General features: G+C 43.5%; 1 protein-coding gene across 4 annotated transcripts in view; it reads left to right on the top strand.

The window, feature by feature from the left end:
* Positions 1 to 26824, top strand: part of PLPP1 (phospholipid phosphatase 1) — a 150329-nt gene that overhangs the window by 113810 nt on the left and 9695 nt on the right. For all 4 annotated transcript variants that reach the window (XM_084833262.1, XM_084833261.1, XM_084833259.1 and 1 more), the window contains one exon: positions 12494 to 12551. In XM_084833262.1, coding sequence (XP_084689388.1) covers positions 12494 to 12551 — 58 coding nt within the window. The remainder of the gene's footprint in view (positions 1 to 12493; positions 12552 to 26824) is intronic.

The following is a 26824-nucleotide window of genomic DNA, read 5'->3' as shown; positions in this document are numbered from 1 at the left end:
TAAGGAAAAGGACACAGTATTCCAGATATGCTCACTTCGCATAATAGGAGGTGGTAAAATATACGTAATGAACATTTAAAGGAGGAATATGAGTTGAATCACATTAGGGGAAGATAAAAGGAAATGTGTTTGGGTTTTTTTTTCAGAACTTCCTTAGAAGAAAGTGATCATGATGAAGAGTGGGGAGGACCAATCCAAGTGGTAGGAGAGTTTGGGCGGTAGGAGGAGGGTGAAGGTGGGTGGGATATGAAGACATCCTGGGATTTGACAAGAAGAAAAGAATGAAGTGGACATGAAGTGAGAGAAGAAGAGGGAAAGGAAAGCAAGATAAAGGTGGCTTCTCCTTAGTCCCGTATACTTGAATAAGTCTGAAATTGTGACTTTCAAAGTCAGCAGAAGTTAAGAGGAAAGAAGAGGTACTAGGCAAAAAAGCTGGGGATGGATAGGGTCCTATCAAAGTAGGGAGCCAGGGAGTCCTTTAGAGCCAGGGAACTGGGCTGCACAGGGAAGGCTGAGGTCCAGCATACAGCAGGCGTCTGGAGTCAGCCAGGAGTTTCATTGCTCAGCCATGCTCTCTGGCTCTTCTCCCTTGCCTGGCTGCCAATTTCTACAACGACCTTTGCTTGTGTCCTGTTATACTCCAGGGCGTTCTAATGCTGCAGTTTGGTTCCAGCTCAGAACCACTTAAGCTGCTCGCACAGAAATCCTCTGCTGCTTCAAAGTATTACTGGGATGACCTGCTCCAGCATCCAATGCCGCAAGAGGCTAGCTCTCCTTCTGAATTATATAGAATCGTAGAATCATAGAATAGTAGGGCTGGAAAGGGCCTACAAGGCCATCGAGTCCAACCCCCTGCTCAGTGCAGGAATCCAAGTCAGAGCATCCCTGACAGATGGCTGTCCATCCTCGTCTTGAATGCTTCCAGTGTGGGAGAGCCCACCACCTCCCTAGGTAATTGGTTCCATTGTTCATCCTGTCTCCTCTTCTAAATTTGCTATCAAATATATTCCACATCACAAAGTGCGAATGTCTTTGCTTATTCATCTATTCATGGAGTTAGAAAAAGAATCCTTTAAGTCTCCTTCCCCATTTTTATGACAAGGGGAAAGATTCTGCCTCATGGACCAGCCTTCTCCAATCTGATACCCTTCAATCTGATACCCTCATGGACTACAACCCCCATGATCCCCAGTTAGCATGACCATTGGGCATGCTGCGCGTGTGTGGTAGGAGTTGTAGTCTAGTGACCCACAACTGGCTTTACGTTCACTGCTCTGTGTGGGCATTTCATTTGTATTTGTTTTTGATAATCCATTTTGCTAGCTATCTTGTATTTATACAAATAAGGATAGTATATACATTTTGCCAAATAATTCCCCAGGCATGGAGGGGTGTGGAATTTGCCATAGGATGCTGACTATTTGAAGGGAGAAGATCCACTTTGGAGCACTTACTTCATATAAAATATATGGAGTAGGTGCTCCAAGATGGGTTTTCTCTTGCGTAGGGCCAAATTCCATCCCCTCATTTTTTTCATTTAAAGTGTATTCCTCAAAATACTCCCCTTCTTATTTAATTGTTTGTATCTAGAAATTCATTTTTGTTACTTTGTTGAATGCTGAGCCTCTCTCTGAGGATTTTAATTTATTTAATACTATTTCGAATATAAGTATAACCCACCTTCCTAAAAGTGTTCTTACTCAAGGTAGTTTCGAAAACACATTAGAAGTATAATAAAAGGAAACATAGTGCACCTTAAAAGAGTCTCACGTTAACTAAGAGCAACATCAAGTTCCCTCCTCTAATAGTGAATGCCTGAAAAAATAAGAATGTCTTTACTGCCTAAAACCACCATCTAATAAAACAAATGCCCCATAAAAATAGTAAAACAGTAACATTAAATTTAGTGATTGAGCTAGCCTATACTTACAGTCCTTTGGGGTAATGGTTAAGCTTGACTTTAAGTCTCCACAGGAAGTGAGTTCACAGCTATAGCTCTGAGAATTCCTCTCCATATGCCATTGAGATATACAGTTGGAACCTCTCGGGTGTACTGAGAGGTATATGGGTGGTATATTCCTATATGTGTGTGTGCGTGCATGCGTGTGAGGGTGTGTGCGTGTGTGTGTGTACACACACAATATATGGGTGGTATAATTAAGAGGTTGCTGTGTTCTGAATGAGTTGGAATGTAAGGAAGAAGGTGGTGTCTTTCACCAATTCATTTAAAACAAACCGCCATCTTGAGTTCTGCAAATTGTCAGTGACTTAGGTAGTGGTCTTTAATGAGGGAGATCTCCATGCTGACAGTTTTTCAGAAATGGTATGTGTCAATGCAGAATACTAAGGAGACGCTTGGCTCTTACAAACTTTGACTGCAGGAATGGCTGGGTGCCCATCTATATATATATATGAAAGAAAAAAAAATAGGCTTAAGTTCCATTTGAACTTGTGAAATGGTTTCCACTGGCACCTTGCAGATCTGATTTATGGTTGAATTTTGTGCATGGAAGCCTTTGAGAGGAGAGATACATATTCATATGCCATGGATGGAAGTTTGTATAGTTTGTGCTGGATACAATTTCACTGCCTACAATAGAAGAGAATTCTGTCTTTCTCATCAAATGAACCCTGCAAGGGCTTTACTATTGAAGTAATACCTCTCTGTACTTTGGAAACTATTTTAGGCACAAGCCAGGAGAGGGATAGAGTTTCCCTTTATACAGAGCTCTGAAATCAGATCTTCAGATATTTTCAAATTAGCTGTCTTTAAGTCAGTGAACAGAAAACAGGACTAGAGATTTCAAGTTATATATGATCAAAAGCCAAACAATCTTAGTAGTGGGAGGCTTGATTAATCAACTTGAGTTCTCTGTGTTTGGGGCAATTGAAACGGCACTTGGCAATCAAGCATAAAAATGGAGTTTACAATACTGATCCAGCCTGACAGACTCTTAATTGCAGCATGTGTCAAAGACATCTCCAGAGATCGCTCTACAGAGTTGTTTAGCCAGATGTGCGTTTCAGTTCTGACAAGGAAGATGAATTGGTGTGTAGCTCATAGCATTTTGCAAATATTTCAATTTGATAAAGAGTTTGCCTGTAACTTCAGAAGGCTTGATGCATAGGAAATGGCGCCTTCAGACACATAAAAGGTGGTTTTCTTCCAGCCCTCCTGAAATCAGGAATGACAGCAATCGAATACTTTTTTTTAAAACTGCTGCTTTTAATAGAGAAGCCCCCCCCCCGCCCCCTGAAACATTGGTTACAGAGGAGCAGCCTGTGTTCATGTCTGTTTCCTTGAGGATTACCCTTCCTTGAGAAGGAGTATACTGCCAAAGGCAAATATGAGTAATTCCCTGTCCTGGTTCAAATGCATCTCTTTCCCCCGCCTCTCTTTCACTTCCTGGATTGTATAGCCCAAAATGGAAGGGACGCTATGATGGTCAGTAGCATGCCTCAGGTTGTTGTGATGGTCTGTACCATAGATGCCTTTTAAAAGTGGCTATTTTGCCTGTCTTGGCTGAAGACAGAATGCTGGACTGGATAGACCAGCAGGCACTTGTCTTCATTACCTGGAGCAAGTTGTCATATAATGTTGCCTCTTTAAAACAGCAACAACAAAGTGCTTGCCTAAGCCATCTTTCTGAGATAATGCTGTTATAAATGTCCAAGCCTCATGTTTTCTCTTGGCTTGGCTTGTGGTTATGGTTCTGGGATTAGATTTACAAGTCTGCTCTAAATTTTATGTAGTACATTTTGTATAGGCCAAAGCTCTCATTAATCTTTCATGCGTATGCTCAGAGGTGCTCTTTGTTGCAGGGCTGTCATTGAAAATAGGTTCCGCATGCAGTTTGGCTCAAATGTAAAGAAAGAATGCAAACTACTTCTCATATTTAGCAGTCCCATCTCTGATAAGCCCCAGTACTTCCGTTTCAGCGTAGCTGCTAATGGCAGATCTGCTAAAATGAGTGCATGATGTACACTGAATTATAAACCCCTTGGGTTCTTGCAAATACCAGTTAATCCTACATTTACTGGGGAAAATGTGAAAATAGCTTTATGCTATGCTTAGCAGGTTAGCACATTATTGAAAAAATTAGCATTTGCAATCCAACAGACCCCTGGCAACCATCTGAAAACAGCTTCTGGAAGTGGTTGACAGAGGAACCTGGAGGGGAATAATTGGTGCACATATTTGCGAAAGATTTCCTTAAAAAGCAGGTGCTTGCTTTCCATGGATGAAAAATAGGAAATCCTCTTGGGCATCTGCAGCGACTGCATATTGCTGAAACCAAACCGTTTGGAAAGGTTGTGGGTGAATAGTAATGGTACTTCGCTTAAATGGTATTACATATAAATGATCTAGTTAATGCAATTTTATTATCCTGGTGCAAAACCATCTTTCTATTATTGTTAAATGTTGCATTATTTTGAAATGCCATCTTTTTGGCACTCCACTGCTGCTACTACTACTACTACTACTTTCATTGGGGTGAGCTGAGGAACACTTCTTTATGGGAAGGAAATGAGCTACCATTGAGTTTTAACTCCTCGTTCCACTGTAGCCTCTGTTGCCTTGTCACTTAACATTTTTGTCTCTTAATGGTGATAGTAGACATAAAGAGAGATTTAAGGCACAATCCTATGTGTGTTTAGACAGAAAAAATGTCCTACTAAACATGCATAGGATTGTGCCTTTAGTATGAGTATAAAGGTGACTTTAAGGGTGCATGTGTACCTAGATTGATTACTTCATTTGTCTTTCTCCAATTTATACATTTAAATGCTTACATTTGTTTTCTCAAGTGAAGAGAAAATGATGAGATAGGTTCATGGGGAGCTTCAGTTTACTTTGGCCACGTATGCATTTCCAAACCTTGGTTGCCTGGACTATGGGGAGGAGGAGTCAAGAAATAGAAAGTTTGAGGGAAAATGAAAATATTTCTAATATTTATTTGCATATCTACAACAAATTAGGCTAGTTCTTGCCCTCATTTCCCTCCAAATTTCCAGTTTTCTGTTATTAGGCCATAGAGGAAAAAAAAGACATGGGAAGGATCCAGCCATCGCTAGCACTATTGATGTTGAGCTAGCAGAAACCAATGCTTGTGCACTATCAGCACAGTAGCAAGCGTTATTGATGATGTTCAAGCGTGCTAGCAGTGTCGACAGTGAACCTGTCACATTAGCAAACGCTCTTGATGTTGTGCAAGTGTTGGTTTCAGCTAGTACAATGTCAATTGTGCTAGTGGCAGTGCATCATTGGATCCTTCCTTAGATTCCCCCTACAACAAAAATGTTCTCTGAGCTTTGTATTCCATATAGGCCTGGGAAATGTTTTATATTGGGGTATAGTGGAGAGTAAGCTTGTTTGCTCTTCACTTAGCATAGAATATCAGCGTACAGTGATAGAGAAATGCTTCCATTTTTGTACACGGGGAATTTACAAATCTTGAGCTCCTTGTTGTGTTCTTGGTGCCTACAAATGTAAGTAAATACACAGAATATTAATCAAGGATGGATGGTATAATCATTCTCAGGAGTTTTTGTGTTTGTGTGGTTGTACTTTGAGCATAAGATGGTCTGTTCTAACGACCTAAGAAGAGAATATGCTGTGCAGTTTGTTCTTTTGTAGAAGGTATAACTTGTTAAAGCATGCTGTGACTGTGAAAAGCTGAAGAATAATAAATACTTGTCTGTCTCCTTATCTTTCATGTTTGGCTTAAAAGAGGATTGCATACTTAACTCTGTTGAACAAGTTTCTTTCTGGTTTCTTTCTTCAGATTACTTCTAATATGTTGCAGAGCTGGAACCCAATCTGTCCCAACATAAAGACCTTATGGACTTACCATGTAACATTTAGATGTAGTAAGCAGCAAATAAAATGGTGGTTGGGTTGGCTAAGTTTCAGGAAAAGGCCCAGTTTGACCTGTGTGATTCAGGACAGGGATGGAAGAATGAGTGATGTTTGAGCTCTTCAGGGTTCTTCATTTTCCACCTTGATGCTCATCTTGCCTTGCCTTGTTCTCACTCGTCTTTTTTTCCAGACAGGAAAAGTGCACATTTATGAACATGGAAACTGCACTTTTCCAAGCATGCACCCTAAATGCACACTTTCCCCCATAGGCTAAAGTGTGAAAATGCAGTTTTCAGGGGGAAATGCACATTTTCGGGAGCGTGCACTTTTGAATGCAAATGCAAGCTCAAGAAAGGCAAAGGTAGAGAGTCCCAGCTGCGAGTGAGCACCTTCTGCAAAAAGAGAGAGAGAGGTGTGGAGATCGACGTGTGAGGTGACTGGGAGCCACCAGTGGCCCTTGGGCCTTGCAACGAAGAACAATGCTGTATGTAATTGTCATGACTAATACTTATTGATAGATCTATCCTCTATTAACTTGTCTAATCTTCCTTAAATTAAATGACTTTAATTTAAGCTAGTGGCCATCACCATATCTTGTGGCAGGCAATTCTATAAATGAAGGTATGTGTTTGTGTGAAAAAATGCTTTCTCTTTTCTAATCTGAATCTGCTTTCTAATCAGTTTCATTGGATGACGCTGATTTTGAGTATTATGGGAGAGGGAGAAATGCTTCTCTCTACCCCAGGGATTGGGGAACCTCTGGCCCATGAGCCAGAATTGGCCCACCAGCCCATCCCATCTGACCTGCAAAGCCTCTGGTGAGGCCCCTCCCCTGCTGCTGTCATCCAGCCTCCAGGAGGGCGGGCAGTGTCTGGCCTCCAGTCCCAAAATTGTTTGATACCCCCACTCTATCCACTTTCTCCAGACCATGTAGCACTTGTTACTACTTTGATTATATTAATTCTGATTTACACAATAACTTTTTGTATTCAGCAGGAATCTTGACCTCAGGTAGGCACTCATGTGGGAAGGAATAACATGTGAAAGAGGTGATCCTGCTTCTGGCTCACACAGTAATTCCTTTTGCTGCAGAAGATGGGAAAAACTGCAGTGGCAATCATAGGGATTCCTGCCAGCCATGCCTGTGATTGCCTAGTCCACATGTTAAAGTTGTGCATGCAAGTGCATTCCAGAGGATGGCCAGGACTGTTTGAGTCTCCCCAAAGTGTGTGAATATTCCTTAGTCTCCCTGTGATTATTAATTACACTTAAAAAAATACCCAACATCTTGTGCTGCAACCCTCATCTCATTGATTTCAGGTTGGTTCCATTGGCTTTAGTTGCATTTGTGCAGGTATCAGGAATTGTAATATTGCAGCCTTTCTGATTATTACCAGCACTGTGAATATAACTCTTACTCCTTTTTTCCAGAATGTTTTCAGTATCATCTGCATATGGCTCTGTCTTAGGTCTTTGTAGAGCACGTTTTTTAAGGTTCACTCCTAAGGTCTTTTTTAAATACTTTGGATTTGACAAATCAACATTTGAAAACATGTATTTCATACAGGCATACTTGCCAGAGCTGAGATTGGTTGTGGCATCCTGTTAAACCTGCAGTTGGGGCAAAAGCCAGGGTTGGGGTTTTTTTTTTGCTGCGTAATATGCCAAATAGTCCTCTGCTTATCTGTCCCATCTGCTTCCTATTCTAGACATGGTTTGTAAGGTCCACCTACATTCTTAACATTATATTTCCATCCATTCAAGTCCTCTTGCTTTCAAGGCCTTCCTCCTGCCCTGGCTCCTTCCTACAGTTAACCTGCTCCTTTTCCAATTGTGTGAAATGTGCATTTGTAGTAACAGGCTGAAATGCTTAACATAAGGTCAAGAAGCAACAGTAAGAACCAGACATGGAACAACCGATTGGTTCAAAATTGGGAAAGGAGTACGACAAGGCTGCATATTGTCACCCTGCTTATTTAACTTATATGCAGAGTACATCATGAGAAACGCCGGGTTGGATGAATCAGAGGTCGGAATTAAGATTGCTGGGAGAATTATCAACAACCTCCGATATGCAGACGATACCACCCTAATGGCAGAAAGCGAAGAGGATCTCAAGAGCCTCTTGTTGAGGGTGAAAGAGGAGAGTGCAAAAGCTGGTTTGAAACTCAACATTAAAAAAACGAAGATCATGGCATCTGGCCCCATCACTTCCTGGCATATAGAAGGGGAAGAAATGGAAGCAGTGACAGATTTTACTTTCTTGGGCTCCAAGATCACCGCAGACGGTGACTGTAGCCATGAAATTAAAAGACGCTTGCTCCTTGGGAGGAAAGCTATGGCCAACCTAGACAGCATAGTAAGAAGCAGAGGCATCACCTTGCCGACAAAGGTCCGTCTAATCAAAGCTATGGTTTTCCCAGTAGTAATGTATGGCTGTGAGAGCTGGACTATAAGGAAGGCTGAGCGCCGAAGAATTGATGCTTTCGAACTGTGGTGCTGGAGAAGACTCTTACGAGTCCCCTGGACTGCAAGGAGGTCAAATCAGTCCATCCTAAAGGAAATCAACCCTGAGTGCTCATTGGAAGGACAGATACTGAAGCTGAAACTCCAATATTTTGGCCACCTAATGCGAAGAGAAAACTCCCTGGAAAAGACCCTGATGCTGGGAAAGACTGAAGGCAAAAGGAGAAGGGGACGGCAGAGGATGAGATGGCTAGATAGCATCACGGATGCAATGAATATGAACTTGAGCGCAGGACAGGAAGGCCTGGCGTGCTATGGTCCATGGGGTCACGAAGAGTCGGACACGACTGAACGACTGAACAACAACAACAACAAATTACTTGGGATGTAAAGCTGTCAAACTCGTTATTTTTTAATAAATGGAAAACATGTGTTTTATGGCAGCATGATTATGATGATGGCTTTGTGAAAACTCTGTGGAGCTTCTTCAGAGGTTACAGACCTCTTTGGTAAAAACTGCTGTGGCCCATAGATATAAAACCCAGTGTGCAAACTATGTTGAAAAGCATTAAAATAATTTCCCCACTGTCTTGACAGTGCTTTTCAGATGGATCCCATTAGATGCATTTCACTGTGTGCTTTCGATACATGGAAAGAATGCTGGATTATTTCCTGCTAAGTGAGCCCCCATAATAAGCTCTAGTGCAAGTTATCCTTGTGTTAGAGGCTCCTTCACAAACTTAAATAGCTTATTCTAAAAAGGAGCGTCAACATTAGACTTAATCGCCACAGTGGGAAGTCAAAATAAAAAATGCACTGTGGGTTTGTATTATCTGACTTGTTGAAACAAACCCTTCCAAGAGAAAAATATGTGAAGCCAGTTGTCATGAAACAATAATATACATCCTGACAGCTCTTGAGGCCTGATGTATGAGGTGCTACTGGGATGATTTAAATCTTCTAAGAATGTGATGAAGAGGGGAGAAAAAACAAAATGAGGGGTTCTGATGTTTCCGACAGTGGGATACTTTCACAGTGGGGAATACTTATTTACCCAGTGGTGGGGTTGGGGACTTGTGGATTGGAAGGGCAGCAGGGCGAAGACCAAAGGAGTGTACGCGCATGTTAAACTGGAACATTCAAGCCCTTGGCTGGCAGGGGAGACGGAATGTTCCAACACAGAACTGATTTTGGAAGAAGGGGTTTGCTGCCTGCGGAGGAATGTTTAGTATTGTCTCTCTGTGTGTGTCTGTGTCTCTCTGTTTAAAATATTAAAACTGTGGGGTGGGGACTGGGGGAAAGAAGGAAAACAAACGTGTGGGCCTGTGTGTGGCTGACAAGTTAATAAGGGACAGATAATATTTCCAGCTGGAATTTGGGCACCATCAGTAACTTTTGCTGAAGTTGCGCTGAGAGAGACACAGTTTTGGCCATTGTCTGTGTGCTGGAAGTATATATTACAACATGAAAATGGAGACCATATACTGTAGTCAGCACATGAGTTTTCCCAAAGCAGAATGCGTTTTCCCGTGGTGTGAGGTCAAGCTGTACTAGCTGTGTCTCACATGGGAAACTTGTATCCAAGAGCAGAAAACTAATCATGATAGGTTGAGGTTTTTTTTAAGTCCCCAGTTTAGATGTTGCCTTTGCTATGAACTCGCTTAGGCAAGTTGTTTTCTCTCTGTCAGCCTCAGTCTTCCCTTCTGGAATATAGAGGTAGCAAGGTCTAGTCTTACAAGGTTGCTGTAAGGACTGTGGCAACATAATGTAAACTAAAGCACCATTAAGAATTCCAATGCTCTGCTAATTACATACAGTTCCCAGCATGGGGTTGGATCTACCAGTAGCTCTTCTGCAAACAGAAGGGCTCATTTCATCTGTGGAAGGTTTCTGATCCAGCAGACCATTTCCACTCAGTCCTTGCCTCCCCGAAAAATCTGCTTTGGAGGGTTGCAGGATCCTCCGGAACTGTGAGGGGGAAGGTGGTGCTGGGGACTGCAAACAAAGGCTTTGTTCTCATGGAGCTTTTATCCCGGGACTGAGATTGCTCCTTCGCAGAAGTTCACAGGTTCTTTACATGAGGCTGTTAATCTCCAAGGTGTCTCCTGTGCTAAATGCCCTTTGTTCTGTTTTTAAATAGAGAGCATATAATGAGCTATCAGATTATCCCGTTGTGTTCTGCTTGAGTTCCCTCCATGAAAAGAGGAAAAGTGGCAAGATGAGGAGTGAGATCAATGAAAGATAATGGAAGACTAGGATACAGGGAGAAGGAGGGGAAAGGAGAAGGGGGAAAGGAAGCACATGAAAAGGGAGGAGTTGTGATCCTGCATTTAAAACGGAAGCAGAAAGCCCCGTTTTAAATGCAGGATTTTAGGCTGGTGCAGAGATGCCCAAAGAGGGGAATTGGCAAAGATCACCTCTCTCCCTTTCTGCTGGTGGCAGCTTTCTGAGTGGAACTCAGATCAGGCAAGAGGCCTAATACAGCCACTGTGCTCCGGCTAGTTCCGTCGTGCTCACAGGACTCGCTGCTTGAGCAACAGGAGCGCTTCTGACAGTAATTTCAGAAATGAGCAGAAATGCTTGTTTACGGATCAGGGCAGGTTAGCAGAGCTCCCTCCTGCAAGCTCCACTGAACTGCCCTGTTCTGGAAATGAGTGTTTTGCTGGTTTCTGATGGCTGTAGGATCCGCTATCTTCCCGTTGTGTTACTGGTGGGTTCCATTAGCATGCAGGCAGCATTGGATACTGTCCAGTGTTCCCACAGGTTGAAAAGACCCTGGGTCCAAATCGAAAGGTTTTACACCAAATCATGAGAGACCTACAACTAATTCTTGAGAATGATCCTACTCTCAGGAATGCAACTGGAGGAGAAGCCTGTGTTTGCATAAAGGCAAAAGACCCTCACTTGATTCAGAGCTAGGAGCCAGGTTTTGCGATGAATCCAAATGCCAGCTGTGCCCCTTAATCAACAGTAACAAAGTAATTAGTGGTCCTAGTGGTGTGATCCATTGCACCCAGGGTACTTACACCTGCATGTCAACTGCTGTTGTATACCTGATACCATAGAAGTGCCTTCTGGCAGTATATACTGGACAAACGAGCTTGACTTCAAGGCAAAGAGTGAAAGGACATAAATCAGTGATAAAGACCTAAAACATTATGAACCCTGTGAGTGTTTTAAGCTCTGTGGTCAGAAATGGAACATGAGATAGCAGAACAGGAACTCATGCTAAGATCTGATAATATCAGTCTCACTTTGAACAGAGATTATGGGTTTTATACATTCTACAGAGACACACAGTTTTTAGTTATTTTCCATTTTTTCATGCTGTGCTTAATACCGCTGATATATAATTGGTACCTCCTAGATGAAGATGCAGTGTTCACTCTCTACCTGCCTGTAACTGACTGGCCCACCTTGCTTCTGTTCATTACTGCAGCTGATGAAGTATGTTTTACCTACAACAGCTCATGCAGAAAACCTAAATTAAACTATTAGGTATTCTAAAAGATGCTGTTTTATTCTCCTATTGGCCTAAATGTCTTATTAGAGCAAAAATTTTGTTTAGTATATTTGTGTCTAACCCTTGGTCCTCACAGCTACCCCATAAGGAAGGCTTGAGGGAGAGATGGTAACCTGTTCAGGGCTACCCAGTGCGCTTGGCCGAATCTGGGTTATGTAACTCATATGTGAAGATCTTTATGTTGACCTGGTTTGCACGTAACACCAATTCATGGGCTAAACAACCATGAATTGGTGGGACTGCACAGGAGCAAGCAAGCGCACTGCCTCCTGCCTGCCACTTCTGCGTTGCATCTGCTTTTCGAAACATCCCAGGAACACCCCGTTCCTAGGTTGTTAGTTGTGATGTCCAAGCCTGGCACTCTGTGTTGCTGAGGATTAAACAACCCAGGGTTTGAACCCAACAACAAACCATGGGTTCAAACTTTGTGTTGTTTAATCCTCAACAACCCAGAGTGCCAGGTTCGTATGTTGCTACTAACAATCCAGGAACAAGCGTGCTTGGTTACTCTCAGCCCCAACACCCCATGTGTTGTTACTGCCTTTTCTTTTTTTAACAAAGGAAGCTTGCAGCCTATGTCGAATGCTTAATGACTTTTACACAAGAAAAGGTAACAAATATGTGCCCACTGTCTTGTTTTTCAGACTGTCGTTTTACTCTGGACATTCCTCCTTCTCCATGTACTGCATGCTGTTTCTAGCAGTAAGTATATTCTTTACCAGTCAGTTATGGTGTTAAAAAAAAAGTCTGCTTATGTTGCAATAGCGTGAAGCTGAAACATTTGCGGCATCAGCATTTCCTTGAGGCTGTTTGTGCAAGGGGAAAACATTAAATGAAAAATATTCTGGTGGGACGGGGGGTGTTTGCTTTGCTTTGACAGAACGTTGGAATGTTTGGCCGTTGTGTTTTAGGTGGCTTACTCTGAATTGTGCAGGCTGCTTATAGGTCAAAAGAACATGTAGTCAAGAAGAGGATAAAGCTAGCTAGCTCACATTTTGGCTTTTTCATACTCTGATTTTGGAGGATCCTGCCCCCCCCCCCCCCACAACTCACCTCATTCAGTAGGGTCTCCTGTCTCTTTGTGTAGCATTTTCATGGGTCTGAAGGGGATGCCTTGGGAAGGAGAGGGCAGGGAAGTCCACTTCTGCCAGTGCAGCTGATTCAGCTTAAATCTGGATCCAACCCATTGAATCTGTGTGGAAGGTAAAGTTCAAGGGTTGGGGCTTTTTTTGCCACCGTTGGTGGAAGACATGATAGAAGTCTACAAAATTATGCATGGTGTGGAGAATGTGGATAGGGAGACATTTTTCTCCCTCTCTCAAAGTATTAGAACCTGGGGCCATCATATGTAGGTGATTGGTAGGAGATTCAGGACAGATAAAAGGAAGTACTTCTTCACACCATGCATAAAACTATGGAATTCGCTACCACAGGGTGTAGTGATGGCCACCAATTTGGATGGCTTTAAAAAGGGCTTGGACAAATTCCTGGAGGAAAAAGATATCAATGGCTATTGGTCCTGATGGCTATGTGCTACCTCCAGCACCAGAGGCAGCGAGCCTATGTACACCAGTTGCAGGGGAACATGGGTGAGAGGGTGCTGTTGTGCTCAGGAACTTGCGGGTTCCTGGTTGACAGCTGGTTGGTCACTGTCTGAACAGAATGCTAGACTTGATGGACCCTTGGTCTGATCCAGTATGGCTCTTCTTATGTTCTGATCCAGCATGGCTCTTCTTATGTTCTTATGAAGTCCCTGCATAAGCAGAGAGCACAACCCAGAATCACTTGTGACATTTCAGAAGAAGCTGGAACAAACTTGGTTATTGTGGAGCAGGGGTTCCCAATGCGGCTCCCGTGGGTTCCTCCAGCCACACCCACGAAGCTCTCCCCTCCCTGCTGCCTTCACAAATATTGTTTTAAGAAAAGCCTTGGAAAATATTAGGGCAGCTTTTTCTCTACCTTTCTAGCCTTTGCTCTTTCTCTCCCATCTATCCTTTTCCTTGCTATTTCCCCCTCCTTCCTAGTCTTTAGCCTTGTTATTTCTCTCCCCACTACCTCTTTAGCTCACTGTTTCTCTCCCTCCTAGCCTCTAGCCTTGCTCTTTCTCTACTCTTTTGTCTTGCTGTTTCCCCTTCCCTCCCAGACTTTCACTTAGCTATTTCTCTCCTCACCTCTTTACCTTGCTGTTTCTATGCCCCCCCCAGCCTCTAGCCTCACTATTTCTCTCCCCCGCCCTTCTTTAGCTCACTTTTGACTAGCTAGGCCCCCATGGCAGCCATTATGTGACTAGCCACGTCTTCTGTGGGAGCCATTTTGTGGTGGTGCCCACAGCAGTTCCTCAAATTCCCAAATGTTGTGAAGCATTAGCCATGCTGGCAGTGATAAAAGAATTTGGACTCGCACAACACTTCTGATCTGGAAGGCACCCCTTGAATTGTGCCACCTTGGGCAGCTGCCTACTCTGCCAGTGTGGCTGAGCCAACATTGGAGAGGCAGGACGCAGCTGCTGCCACTTGTCTGAAGTTCAGGCATTCCAAGCAAGCAGCATGGCTATGTAGTCATCAGTGTGGTCAGGCTCCCTCTGCAGGTAGAGACTCTCTCTCTTTCCTCCATCTCCTGCAAGCCGGATCAAACATGTGAGAAGCAGCAGGGCTGACTCAGGCAGCTTACTGTTGGATGGGGGCAGCAAAGAGGCGTCTCTTTCTCACCTAGTTGAGACATGTGGGCCTTCTCTTCATAGATTCATAGAATAGTAGGGTGGGAGGGGGCCTACAAAGCCATTGAGTCCAACCCCCAGGCTTCCTGGCTTCATGCTTACCCTGGGGCGGTGCTGCCACCAGCTGCCTTGCCTCTAAACCAGCCTTCCCCAACCGGGAGCCCTGCAGATGTTTTGGACTTCAGTTCCCATCAACCCTTCCCACATGGCCAGTGGTGCTAGTTCCTGTTGCTCCAGCAGTGGGTCCCGTGAGTGCAACAGAACCAGTGGCAGCACAGTGGCTGTATTAGATTCTGCCTCTTGCCTGTTTTGAGTTCCACTCAGAAAGCGGCCGCTAGCCAAACGGGAGGGCAGTGATCTTTGCCAATTCCCCTCTTTGTTTGCAGTCCCCAGCACTACCTCCCGCTGGTGCTCCAGCTGGTTCCATTGCACTCATGGGACCCGCTGCTTGAGCAACAGGAACTAGCGCTTAAGGTCATAGTCACTCTACCCAGGACCTATCTCTCAAGAACAAACTGGTGCATCATCCAGGAAGTCAAGTCAAAGTCAAAACATCTGGAGAGCACCAGGTGGGGGAAGGCTGCTCTAGGCTGAGCATGAGGCACAGTGGTGCAGTGTGGGCGATGGAGGATGCAGGGCAACCTGCTTCCACTGTAAGCAAATCAAGGAAGGAATGGGAGGGAATATGTCCATCAGAAGTCTAACAGGCTTCAATAACATACATGTTGGTCTGTAGTTGCCACCCAGTCTTGGCAAGGTATGTTCTAGCAATTTGTTGTTATTTCCTTTTGGCCAATAGAGAAGTAACTTCCAAAGTGGATGGGACAACCTAATCAAAATGGGAAACTTCAGCTTCATGTCTGTGTATTTAAGCAAATAACAGCAGAGGGGGGAAAGCCTGAAGTCTCTTAGTGAGGCATGTAGGAATGGATTTCATAAATTATTTCCAGCATGGCTCTGTGGATATCTTGTGGATTTATTATAGCTTAGAAAGCTTACCCTTTTTACAGCAGTGTGATTTAATTTTTTATAGAAATGCTTCTTGCTATAGGATTGTTCATCAGGATGGGGGGAGTAGGTTGGGTTTTTTTTTAAGTGCACTTGTACCCCTTTACCAGGCCACAATCTCCATTTGCAGGATTTGTTTTACTATCTCTGTCCAATAAAATTTTAAAGTGTTTCAACTCCCAACAGAATGATAAGTTTAGTCTTCTAACCTATAATAATTTATGAAATGTCCCCCCGCCCGCCCCCTTTTGGTTGGGAACATTACTTCAGCACTGACTGATTCCTTCCTGGAACTAGATCCCTTTGTTTTGTTCTTGGAACACATGAGTTGTATGGATCCAAGTCACCTTCGTTGCAGTGTCTGGAATGAAAGTCATGGAAGTGGCGACACAAACTACAGTGCTGTCTTACATGTCTGCTGGCCCTTTCTGATTTTACCTATGTAAAATAACTGCTCTGTGAAGCTTTCTTATGTTCCCATAGCATTGCCCCTTCTGCCATCGTCCCTTCTGCCATGGCAGTTGCTCTCCAAGTAGAGGTGTTTCCTGGTACTGGAAAATCTTCAACTGGAGATGCTTGGGACTGAATCTGGGTCTCTTAAATGTGCAAAACGTTCTCTAATACTTAGCTATGAGTCAGTAGTTTCGATGCAAGGAGCATTGTATGTGTACTAGCTTACCCCTATCTAAGGATGTACTTAGTGCTTAATATAAGTTGAGGACTGGACCCAAACTAGAAAGATGAGGAATTCCCATGACCATTTTTACATGATGAAATGAACAGGAGTTCACACTTCTAGTAGATTTTGGTGTGCTGAGTTGGTCTTGTAAATGCTGAAGTGCATGTCTGGATCGCAACTGGCCACATCCTGAAATATCTTTTGAAAAATGCATTGAATCAGTATTACTATCATATTGGTATTAGTATTTATTAGTTGCCTATAAACTAGTTCTCTAGATATGGTGCAACCATTTTTAAACAGAAGAATCGTACAATAAATCTAAAAAATGTAGCATTGATAAATCTAAAAAATGGACTCAGTGAGACAGAGCACCTTTTATCCACCTAGGCCGATATACCAACTATGCTCTTATCTGGGCGGAGATAGCCTAGTGACAGTTATCCATGCTCTGGTAACCTCTCGTCTGGATTACTGCAATGCATTATATGTGGGGCTGCCTTTGAAAACGGACTGGACAGCAAGATTGTTAATGGGGACTGGCCAACATGATCATATCATGCCAGTACTTTTCCAGCTGCACTGGTTTCCAGTCCATTTCCGGGCCTAATTCAAAGTATTCAGAGCCCTAAAAGGCTTGGGGCCAGGTTATCTGAAGTATCGTCTCCTCCCATATGTTCCTGCTCAGACCCTAAGATCATCTTTAGGGGTCCTTCTGCGGGAGCCCCTGCCAATGGAAGTGAGGTGGGTGGCTACCAGGAAGAGGGCCTTTTCTGCTGTGGCACCCTGGCTGTGGAATGAGCTCCCTAGAGAGGTTCGCCTGGTGCTTACGTTGTGCTCTTTCCAGTGCCAGATAAAGACCTTTTTATTTTCCCAGCATTTTAACATTCTAGTCTTTTCGCTTTGCTGTTTTAAATCTGTTACTGTATTTTAAATCTCTGTATTGCTGCTAGGTTTTATTCTGGTTTTATTTTCATACTGTAGTTTTAAGCTTTTATAGTTTATAGTGTTTTTATGCTGTACTTTGTAATTTTAATTTTTGTGAACTGCACAGAATATACTGCTTTTGGGGCGGTATAAAGAAATGAAAATATAGCAATACAAAAGTCAACACGATGAAATACAATACAACATGTAGAGCTAAAAACAACCTCTCTCTGGGGAGAACATTCCATAACTAGAGGGCACCACTGAATAGCCTCTCTAGTAGCCATCATTCGAACTTCAGAATGATATCCAGGTACAAAGTTGTGATCTGGAAATGTGCTGGAGAATTCTGAAGATGGTTCAGCTGGTCAGAATAACTAAAAAGGCTAACTGCTTGAATTTGCCCTTTTTTTTTGTTTTTGCAGTGAATTCTTAAAATCCAGAAATCTGTTACTATGTTTGTAACCTTATTCCTCTGGCCTTGCAGCTTCATCACAGCAACTGTGTACATAATGCTTTACGAAGAACAGGTATGACAGGTCCCTATCTCAAAGGGCTTACAATAGAAAATTAGACATGTAAAGAACAACCTTCCTCATTCTGTTAGAAGTCCGGTTATTAAAGGCAACAGCATGGCTTCGAATCTCAGTCCTCACTTGGCCATGGAAGCTCACTGGGTGACGTTGGGCCAGTCACAGACCCTTGGCCCAACCTACCTCACAGGGTTGTTGTTGTGAGGATAAAATGGAGAGGAGGAAGATTATGCATGCTGCCTTGGGTTCCTTGCAAGAGGAAAAAAGGTGGGATATAAATGCAATCAATCAATCAATCAATCAACAAACAAGAACATTTTATTTATTTAAAGTATTTATATGCAGCTTTTGGGGCCTGAGAAAGTGACTACTGAAAGTCAGTGTTAAAAGTAACAATAAATTAATGCATAAAATAAATAACCACACTACTTAATTAAAAAACAACAACAGCAAAGAAAAACTTAAAAGCATACATTAGCTATAGTACTGGCAAAAAGCAGCAATTTCGCTGCTTTAAAAGAAGGCGCATGTTCCTTCCAAACAAGGCAAGTGGGAAACGGGCACCTTCTTTTAAAGCAAAGTTGCTGCGTTTTTGCCACCACTACAGTGTCCATTTCAGCAAGGTGGCAGGGTCATTGGGGTGGGTGGGTGCATGTCTACCCCTGTTGTAGAGAGAATGTTTAGGCCCCAAGGCCTCTAACCAATCTCAAAGTCCACCTTGCTGGCATGGCTGGAGCCAAGATATACCTTGGAATCCCAGAACAGCATTGTAGGTCAAGGCAAGGTACGCAGTGGGTTCTTCTGCATCCTTTTAGTCCGTTTTTTTCAACTCCCCCCACCTCCCTGCCTATTATCCATGCCACCTCCAATGCAGCAAGTTTGCTACACAGCTGCACCGTTTGGCTGAGCTTCATTTTCTTATGTAAACATTAGACCTCCAGTCAGACAGACATCACCCTCGGCAGCTTAACAATGCGTTCTAGTTATGGCGTGCTAAACATGTCGAACTTCTTGCAATTTCTCCCTGTCTCACATGGGTCTTAACTAGGATGAGCTAGAAAGAGCCTTGGGAATTTCTGTGGAATCTGTCTCTGCTAGGAATGCTCTCGATCCTGAATGAGTTAGTGGCTCAGCCTTGCGCAATAAGGAAGGGCTTACCCTACGGGTGGTTCTGCCTATTAAAGCAACTTGCCGCTTACAAGATGCAGATGTGATTGCCTGTGTCTCTGTATAGACATTTCATGGCTCCCAGCTTTCCCACGTGGCAACGCAGAACTCTGCCACTGGCCCCGTGTCAAGTCTGATGCATCTGATAACCTGTTTTAAATGTTCTTTCCGACCGGCTTCATCTGGCTGTTTGCACGCTCGACTCCAGCTGCAGTTGTGTGCTGCTCGTGACTTCCCAGTTCCTAACATGTGGCATTACTCACACTGCTTGGGTTAATCATAACCAGACGCTTGAAACTTCAGCCTCTCGAGGGCTGGAGGAATCTGATGTATGCTAGTGTGACCGACAGCGCGCACATATGAAAACAAAAAGCCAGCCTGAAAGGATATGGTTGTGCAACTAGCCACATTGACAACTAGATTATAGCTCTGCAGGCCTGCTGAAGAAACCAACAGAGACCCAACCTCCCCTCCATCCAACTCTGCATTCACTTCTCCTTAACGTCCTCCCTATTGCAAAAAGGTGCAGCTTGTTTTCGGAGGGAGTGTTTGCTCTGCCCTGCTGGCTGATCCCACAGCTTGTCAGTTACTTAAAGCAACTTGCTGAACCACAAACCCAGGCTTGTAACGGCCACTGCCTGTGTCCATGTGGTAAGTCCTATCATGAATGTTTCTGGGGTTTTAACCGCTTCCCCTCCAGTAATACTGACCCTGCTGTAATAGGCAATATAGACCTGCTTAATGTGTGTGCAAACTTATTTTGCAGCACCTTGTTTACACCTGACTTCTGGGGCACAGACCATAGAGGAAGTAATTGGGGCAATGGGTCACTGAGTCGAGAGCAAAGATGGGGATGGGCACATGCCCCCCTCTGCCCCCCTGCATATTTGCTGACTTATTCCCAGGAGTCAGAAATACCTGGAGGTGTGTAAATTGAACTAAAGAGGCTTTATTTTCTGTAGTACCCTCTAAAAGAATGTTTTTATTACATTTCTACTTTACACTTAACAATAAGAAGCAACACTATCAACATGAGATCGCCATTAATACACTCCGACGAGACTGAAAGCACATTTCAGGAGGGCGGCATGCTAGGATAATCTGCCTAATCTTTGTCCTCTTTACAGAGGGGAGAAGCTGAACTGATTAATCCCCCTCTCTTGAGTCCTTTCCACTATTGACTGATTTATTTTTTTGGAGCTCTGTACATGTGACCAAGCAACACCACTGCTTGATTGACTGATGTACTCAAGTGTGTTCTGTTAGTTTGTAAGTTTTGTAAAGTGCTTTGAGTGCTTACCACAGGAAAGGTCGCCCAGAAATTCTAAACATACATGAATGAATACCACTGTAGTTGAGCACCACTGTTGATCAGATAAAAGGAGTTAACTATTCTGACAGTATTCTGTTGATGTGCTTAACTCTTCTTTGGTCTGATGTGCATCTCTCTGCAATCAGTTGGCAGATGTTCCCTGCCCAAATTCCAGGAATCCCCCGCCCCCTGCAATTGGTATAGCATGAAATAGTGCAGGGATGCACAACCACTTTCAGCCCAAGGGCCAAATTCCATTTTGGAGAAGCTCTTGGGGGTTGTATTCCAGTGGTGGGTGGCGCTGTAGGCAAACGGGGGTTAGGCCAAAGGCAAAAGCGATGGGGCCAAAAATAGCAGCATATTTTAGCTTAAAGCTCTTGCTGCCAGGAACGAAGCCTTAGGAGAGGCATTTCAGCTTTTTAGAGTGGGGGAAAACTGCACAAAAGCTTGGGAAATCACCACACCATCAGTGGTTTGAGGAAAGGGGGTGTGGTGTGGCCATCTGGGGAACCCTGGAGGGACCAGATTTGGTCCCCCAGGCCTGACGTTCTGCACCACTGCTATAGGGGCTAAGCTGTCATGAAGTCCTCAGTGCCTTTCTTGCCTCTCTTCACTACATGGCCTTGTGCAAGCTACTCTATCGTCTTTCTGCAGTATGAGGAAATATTGGCCTATCTTACTAGGCTGTTGTAAGAATTACAAAGTGATGAATGTGAAGCTTTTTGAACAATATAAAGCACTATATAAATGAATAACACATCTAGATGGCCACAAGTTGCCCACCCTGATGGTATACTTGTTCATAAAATATCTAGCAATAGCCATATGCTGTAATATTGTAGTTTCAGCAGTGAGTGGATATATACCATAATAGTTGTACGTTTCTGTCAGTTTTCATGTATGATCCTATATACGTGTAAATCATGATTGCCCACAGATTGGGAAGGATCATTGTATGTCACAGTCGTCTTTTTCTACTACTACGACTACTTCTACTACTTCTTGTTGTTAGTTGTTGTTGTTGTTATGGAATTCACTCAGTTCCTACATGGAAGTGACTTTTTTGTAGAAATATACTTGGGTGTAAAGCAATCCTTGAAAGGAGCAGAGAGGAAAACACAGATCAGCCCTTTGTTTTGGGTTCCCTCCTATCAGGTTTAGGGTTGGGTCATTTGCTGCCAGCCCCCGCTCTTCCACCAAGCTGTGTAGTCAGCTGGGAAGCACACAAAACTCCCAGCCCATTATTTATATTTGTTAGACCGGTTAGGAGCAAAGTTACTTGGGTAATGCTGCAATCCTATACATACTTACCTGGGAGTAAGTAAGTCCCATTGAACTCAGTGGGGCTTACTTCTGAGTAGACATGTATAGGATTGCACTGTAAGTCAGGCTTAGGACTTATTAAGGACTCTCCACCAGTTTCTCTCTTGTTTTGATGGGACTGGAGTGCTCTGTTATGTTTTTAGAGACTGGGAACCTGCTAGGCTGGAGAGCAATTGCTTGACATCGGTGAACAGAGTAGCACAATTGCAGCCCTATATTGGTGAATGACCAGCCACTATTGCATTAGGCACAGTCCAAGATACTTTGGGGTATTACTGTGGTTGGTTAGGAAATTTTCTTAACTCCTAGAGTTAAGTCTTTCTCATCCTGAAGATAACACTGGATGAACATTGTCAGCATCTTTAGTATCGCTCAGTCTTAGGCTAGAAGTGCTGTCCTGGATTTTAGGACATGTCAGTGCAAAAATGAAGGAACTGAGGAAGAAGTATATGTGCCGGTTCTTATTTTGGCTATTCAGTAGCCTTACTGGGAGGGAAATTCCTGCCAGATAACAGAATATTCGTGCTGCTATTCCCATTGGTCTGAACACCGCCAGCATGCCTTGCGAATATCGAAGGCTGACACCTAGTGCATGGGAACGCTTCAACTGAGTGAGCTAATGATGGTTCCCCCTCCCCCTTGCTTCCTTACAGGGTACAACAGGCGGGCTGCAAGGGGTTGCCTGTATTTCAAGGGAACCAAATGAAGGGAGCGATTCATACTCCTGCATATTTCCCTGTGGACAGTTGAGGGAATGTAGTCTCTTCTTTGGTTGGCATAATTGGGGCAATGATTTTGGAATAAAATGCAAAACAGACCTTTTAAAAGATGGGGGGGGATATCAAATTGCTGAATAATCATTCTTTTTTAAGGTGGGGGGGGGGAGGAAAACTCTAGCAATATATTAAGGTACATGAACCTGGTTTAAGATGTGGATTTGATCCTTCCTCAGCTTTTTGGAATTTAAGTTCTGGTTAGCTGGGCAGCTGTCCTGAATCTTACTGACTCAGGAATGGAAAGATTTACTTGACGTGGAAATTGGACATGTCCTTGCCTATGAAAATGCAGCTGTCGTCTTGTCTTTAGCGTTGCATTTATTGAAAATGGTCTATTTCTTCACGCCCCTCCCCACAACACTGAAAAATGAAAATCCTGTAGAGGTGGTTCATGACTTTCTGATCTTCTAGGGGTATGTATGTATGTATTATATTTTTAAACTGCCCAATAACCCAAATTCTTCAGGTACAATATATTAAAACATAAAATACAACAAATAAAACAATGAATAAAACCAGCACATAATAAAACCAAGATAAAATCAGCAGCAAAGAGTAAAAACACTACATACATAAAACCAAAATGAAACCAGCAGCAATAAAAGTGCAGTGACCTAAAAGCACTAAAAAGGTTCTTAAATGCCTGGGGGAATAAAAAGTTCTTCACTTGGTGCTGAAAATACCATAATGCAGGAACCAGGCAAGCCTCTCTGGGGAGGGCATTCCACAGGTGGGGTGCTACCACTGAGAAGGCCCTCTCCTTAGTAGCTACTTGCCTCACCTCATTTGGCGGGGGTTCCTGGAAAAGGGCCTTAGATGATTATCTTAGTGTCTGGGTAGGTCAATATGAGAAGGAGATTCTCCTTTAGATATTCTGTAACTTAGCCACTTAGGACTTTAATGCTAAAACAAGCACAGTATATCGGGCCTGGAAATGGTCTGGCAGCCAGTGCAGATGACAAAATATGATCACATAATATGATCACATCAGCCAGTCCCATTTAGCAGTGTAGCCTCCCTATTTGGACTAACTGAAGTTTCCTACCCGTTTTAAAGGCATCCTCGGTATAATGCATTGGTATCGTAGGAGAGAGGGCCATGTGGTCTTGGATAGCACACTGAGTAGCTGTCAGTCATCAAGTTGTACCCAGAATAGAGGTTCATACTGAACCAAATACTGCAGAGGGCAGTTGACTATGTATGTCCTTTGCTGGGCTTTGGGTCAAGAATCCAAATAGATATGACTTGCATGCCTGATATTGACATCATCATAATCTGTACCATTCATGCTGTGCAAATATGGGCCCTTTGTTGCTACAGAATTAAGAGTTCCTTACAGAATCAAACTCCCGTTAAGCCTCCTTTAAACTTGTTGCCTCGTAATTTAAATAAACAAACACCTGAACTACTTACTCAATGGGTAATGCATTGCAGTGTGTTACCAGGAAGGTTAGTAGATAACCTTGTTTTTTCATTGAGATGGTTCATATGTTTGTCTTAAACTAAACAGAACATAAGATTCCTTGCCATTAACTGTCACCGTACAAATATAGTTGTTAAAGAGAAGGGAGTGCAGTTCTCCTTGCTGCTCATGGAAGCCTGTGAGACTCTTTGACAGAGCAAATGTGTTGCAGTCCCATGTCTTGGCAGTACCTTGACATGTGCCCAGCCTTGCATGTTTAGAGCAGGAGCCTGCATTTTTCTTTTATACCAGCTTGTCTTCTCATGCATACTGATGAAATAATTTGTGGCATGTTGGTGACGGGTGGGGGAAGAAACCATACAATCCACCCAACTTCCCTAGTTGCTCATTTGGCTTTTACTCTCCATTGGTGAGAAGGCAAGTGGCTGTTTAGCACTGTTGAACCAGCTAGAGCCAGGGGAGGTGAACCTTTTCAAGCCTGAGGGCCAAATTCTATTTTGGAGAAGCTCCTGGGGCCACATTCCAATGGCGGATGGGCCAAAGGCATAGGAACATAGGAAGCGGCCTTATATGGAGTGAGACCATTCGTCCAACTAGTCCAGTATTGTTGCTCTCCAAGGATTCAGGCACGATTCCTTCCTAGCCCCACCTTCCAATGCTGGGGATTGAACCTGAGACCTGCTGCATGCAAAGCGGGTGCTCTCCCACTGAGCTACACCCCCAACAAACGGGGGAATACAGATGGCAAGAGGGACGGGTCCAAAAATGCCAGCATATTTTAGCTTAAATCTCTTACTGCCAGTAGCTAAGACTTAGGAGAGACATTTCAACCTTTCAAAATGGGGGAAAAAACTGCACAAAAGCCTGGGAAACCACCAAAGAATTAGTGGGTAAGGGAAATGGCTCATGGCCATTTGGGGAACCCCAGAGGGCCGGATTGGGACCCCAGGCCTGAGGTTCTACACCCCTGAGCTAGAAGAACAGAGCTGTGCACAAGGGTATATGTCTGCCCCCACTTCCCTAGCCTATAAATCTGTGATCTTGGAAAGAAGAGACAAGAGTGACAGAGAACCTCTTCTCTTCTGAGAGCTAAAAAGGTAAGCAAGGTTGTGCTATTTCCTCCTTCTGCTTCATGTTACCGCATGCACAATAGACTTAAATGGTAGCAGAAGCCAAAGGTATCAGAGAGGAGGTAGAGGGAATCCAGCTGTATTCCACGGGAGAATTAAGGTCTCATCCAAAGCTACATGCACAGCTGTTTGTTCCCTCACTGACTCCAGCATCCTGAAGAGAAGCAGAGGTGAAGCCATTTGCTGAAATGAACTATTAGTGGATCAAATTTGCATAAGAGGCAAATTATGTGATCCTGGATATGACAACCCTGAATTTAATCCCCTTATTTGATGATGATGATTTATTACTGTAACTATGGTCTTGGGTGTCTAATGTATACCAAAATATTAACGATTAGATGACAGCACACAACCAGGTCTTTATTGTGCCCCTGTTGGGTGTAGAAACAAGCCACCTTATCTGCTGACTGGGGACTTCGCTCCAGGGCCAGCTGTGGTGTGATTCTATAGTCTGTATCTATCTTTAGCTGTAGTTTAGAATTAGATGCTCAAGCACCTGTCAGGTTCGCTATTAACCCAAAGGTCTGGGCCCTGTCAAAAGGAGTGACAGATATCTCTTCCTAAGCTGGGAACTAGCTGTGAAATTATATAATTATTCTTTTTCCTAGGCTAAAAAGGGTACCTGTGCAATGCCTGTATCCTCTTACACCCCCCACAAAAGCAGGGCTAATAGCAGCTTGTTTTTTAAAAAAGCAAAAATGAACAACCTCCCCAAGCATTGCTGGCTTGAGCAAAATCTGAGCCCCCTGCAGCTGCTTTTAAGTGTGTTTTTAAAAGAAGAGAGTTAAAATCACAGCTCTCCTGTGTCATGTCTGTTTTGGCCCTTACTGAAACACAGATCTGTATCTGTTTCCGTACTGTAATCTTTGTGTTCGGTAACGTCTGTTACTTAGAGTCTATAAACCATGCTTTAATCCTATCTGAGGTGCTTGAGGAGCTACCTCTGTATAATGATCCTTTACTATTTTCATGTGCATAAACTATATCAAATTCATAGTCACAGTGGGTACATTTGCCTAATTATGGGTTCAGAGCCAATCAGTGGGCAACACAAAGCCTAGTTTATCCAGAGATTTAGGGAGTGTGTATCAGTGTTCTAGGTCTGCCTTTGTACGTTGTCTGCTTAAGGTCTGCTTAGTTGTAACTTTCTTGTATGGAGAAGTACTGGCGTGCATGTGAAAGCTGATAGCGCGTGTGCCTTTTTTGCTTCACTTAACCTGCAGTGTGTACAAAGTGAAGAAGCTGTGTATGTGAATGTATGTATGTATGTATGTTGTTGTTGTTCAGTCGTGTCCGACTCTTTGTGACCCCATGGACCATAGCACGCCAGGCCTTCCTGTCCTGCGCTCTCTCCCGGAGCGTGCTCAAGTCCATATTCATTGCATCAGTGATGCTATCTAGCCATCTCATCCTCTGCCGTCCCCTTCTCCTTTTGCCTTCAGTCTTTCCCAGCATCAGGGTCTTTTCCAGAGAGTTTTCTCTTCGCATTAGGTGGCCAAAATATTTGAGCTTCAGCTTCAGGATCTGTCCTTTTATATTTTCCTTGGTTGTGCATTTCCTTGTGGAAAATAGCTTGTGAGGCTGCCGCACAGTGCTTTAAGAGCCTGTCTTATCATGGCTTCCATTCTGTGAAAAGCACCTGTTTTGTTCACCCTTTTCTGCTTAGAAGCCTTGGTGGCAGTGGTGAGCTGACCTATTGTGGTGTTATAACTGAAAGGAATCTCTGTGTGGTATTTTCCTCCCTCTCCCAAAGGGCTGTGTGACCTGATAGACACAATGGAAAAGCTTATCCTCCTCATCTGTGCAGAAAAATGCTGTAAGACTTCAGTTTTCTTGCTGTTAATAATTACAAATACAAATGTAAGGCCACTTTTGAAGCAGCTTGTGTTCATTATTATGGTCTGAGGGAACGTCACAAGCAGTTCTCTGAGCTGAGGGGATGAAAAGGTATGGGTAGACTCAAATGAAAAACACTTGT

This window comes from Heloderma suspectum, chromosome 2 (assembly GCF_057233095.1).
Source record: "Heloderma suspectum isolate Gila_16-S chromosome 2, 16-S_ref, whole genome shotgun sequence".
Classification (NCBI taxonomy): Eukaryota; Metazoa; Chordata; class Lepidosauria; order Squamata; family Helodermatidae; genus Heloderma; species Heloderma suspectum.
Note: the sequence above shows the minus strand (reverse complement) of the source record. Positions and strands in the feature narration are given on the sequence as shown.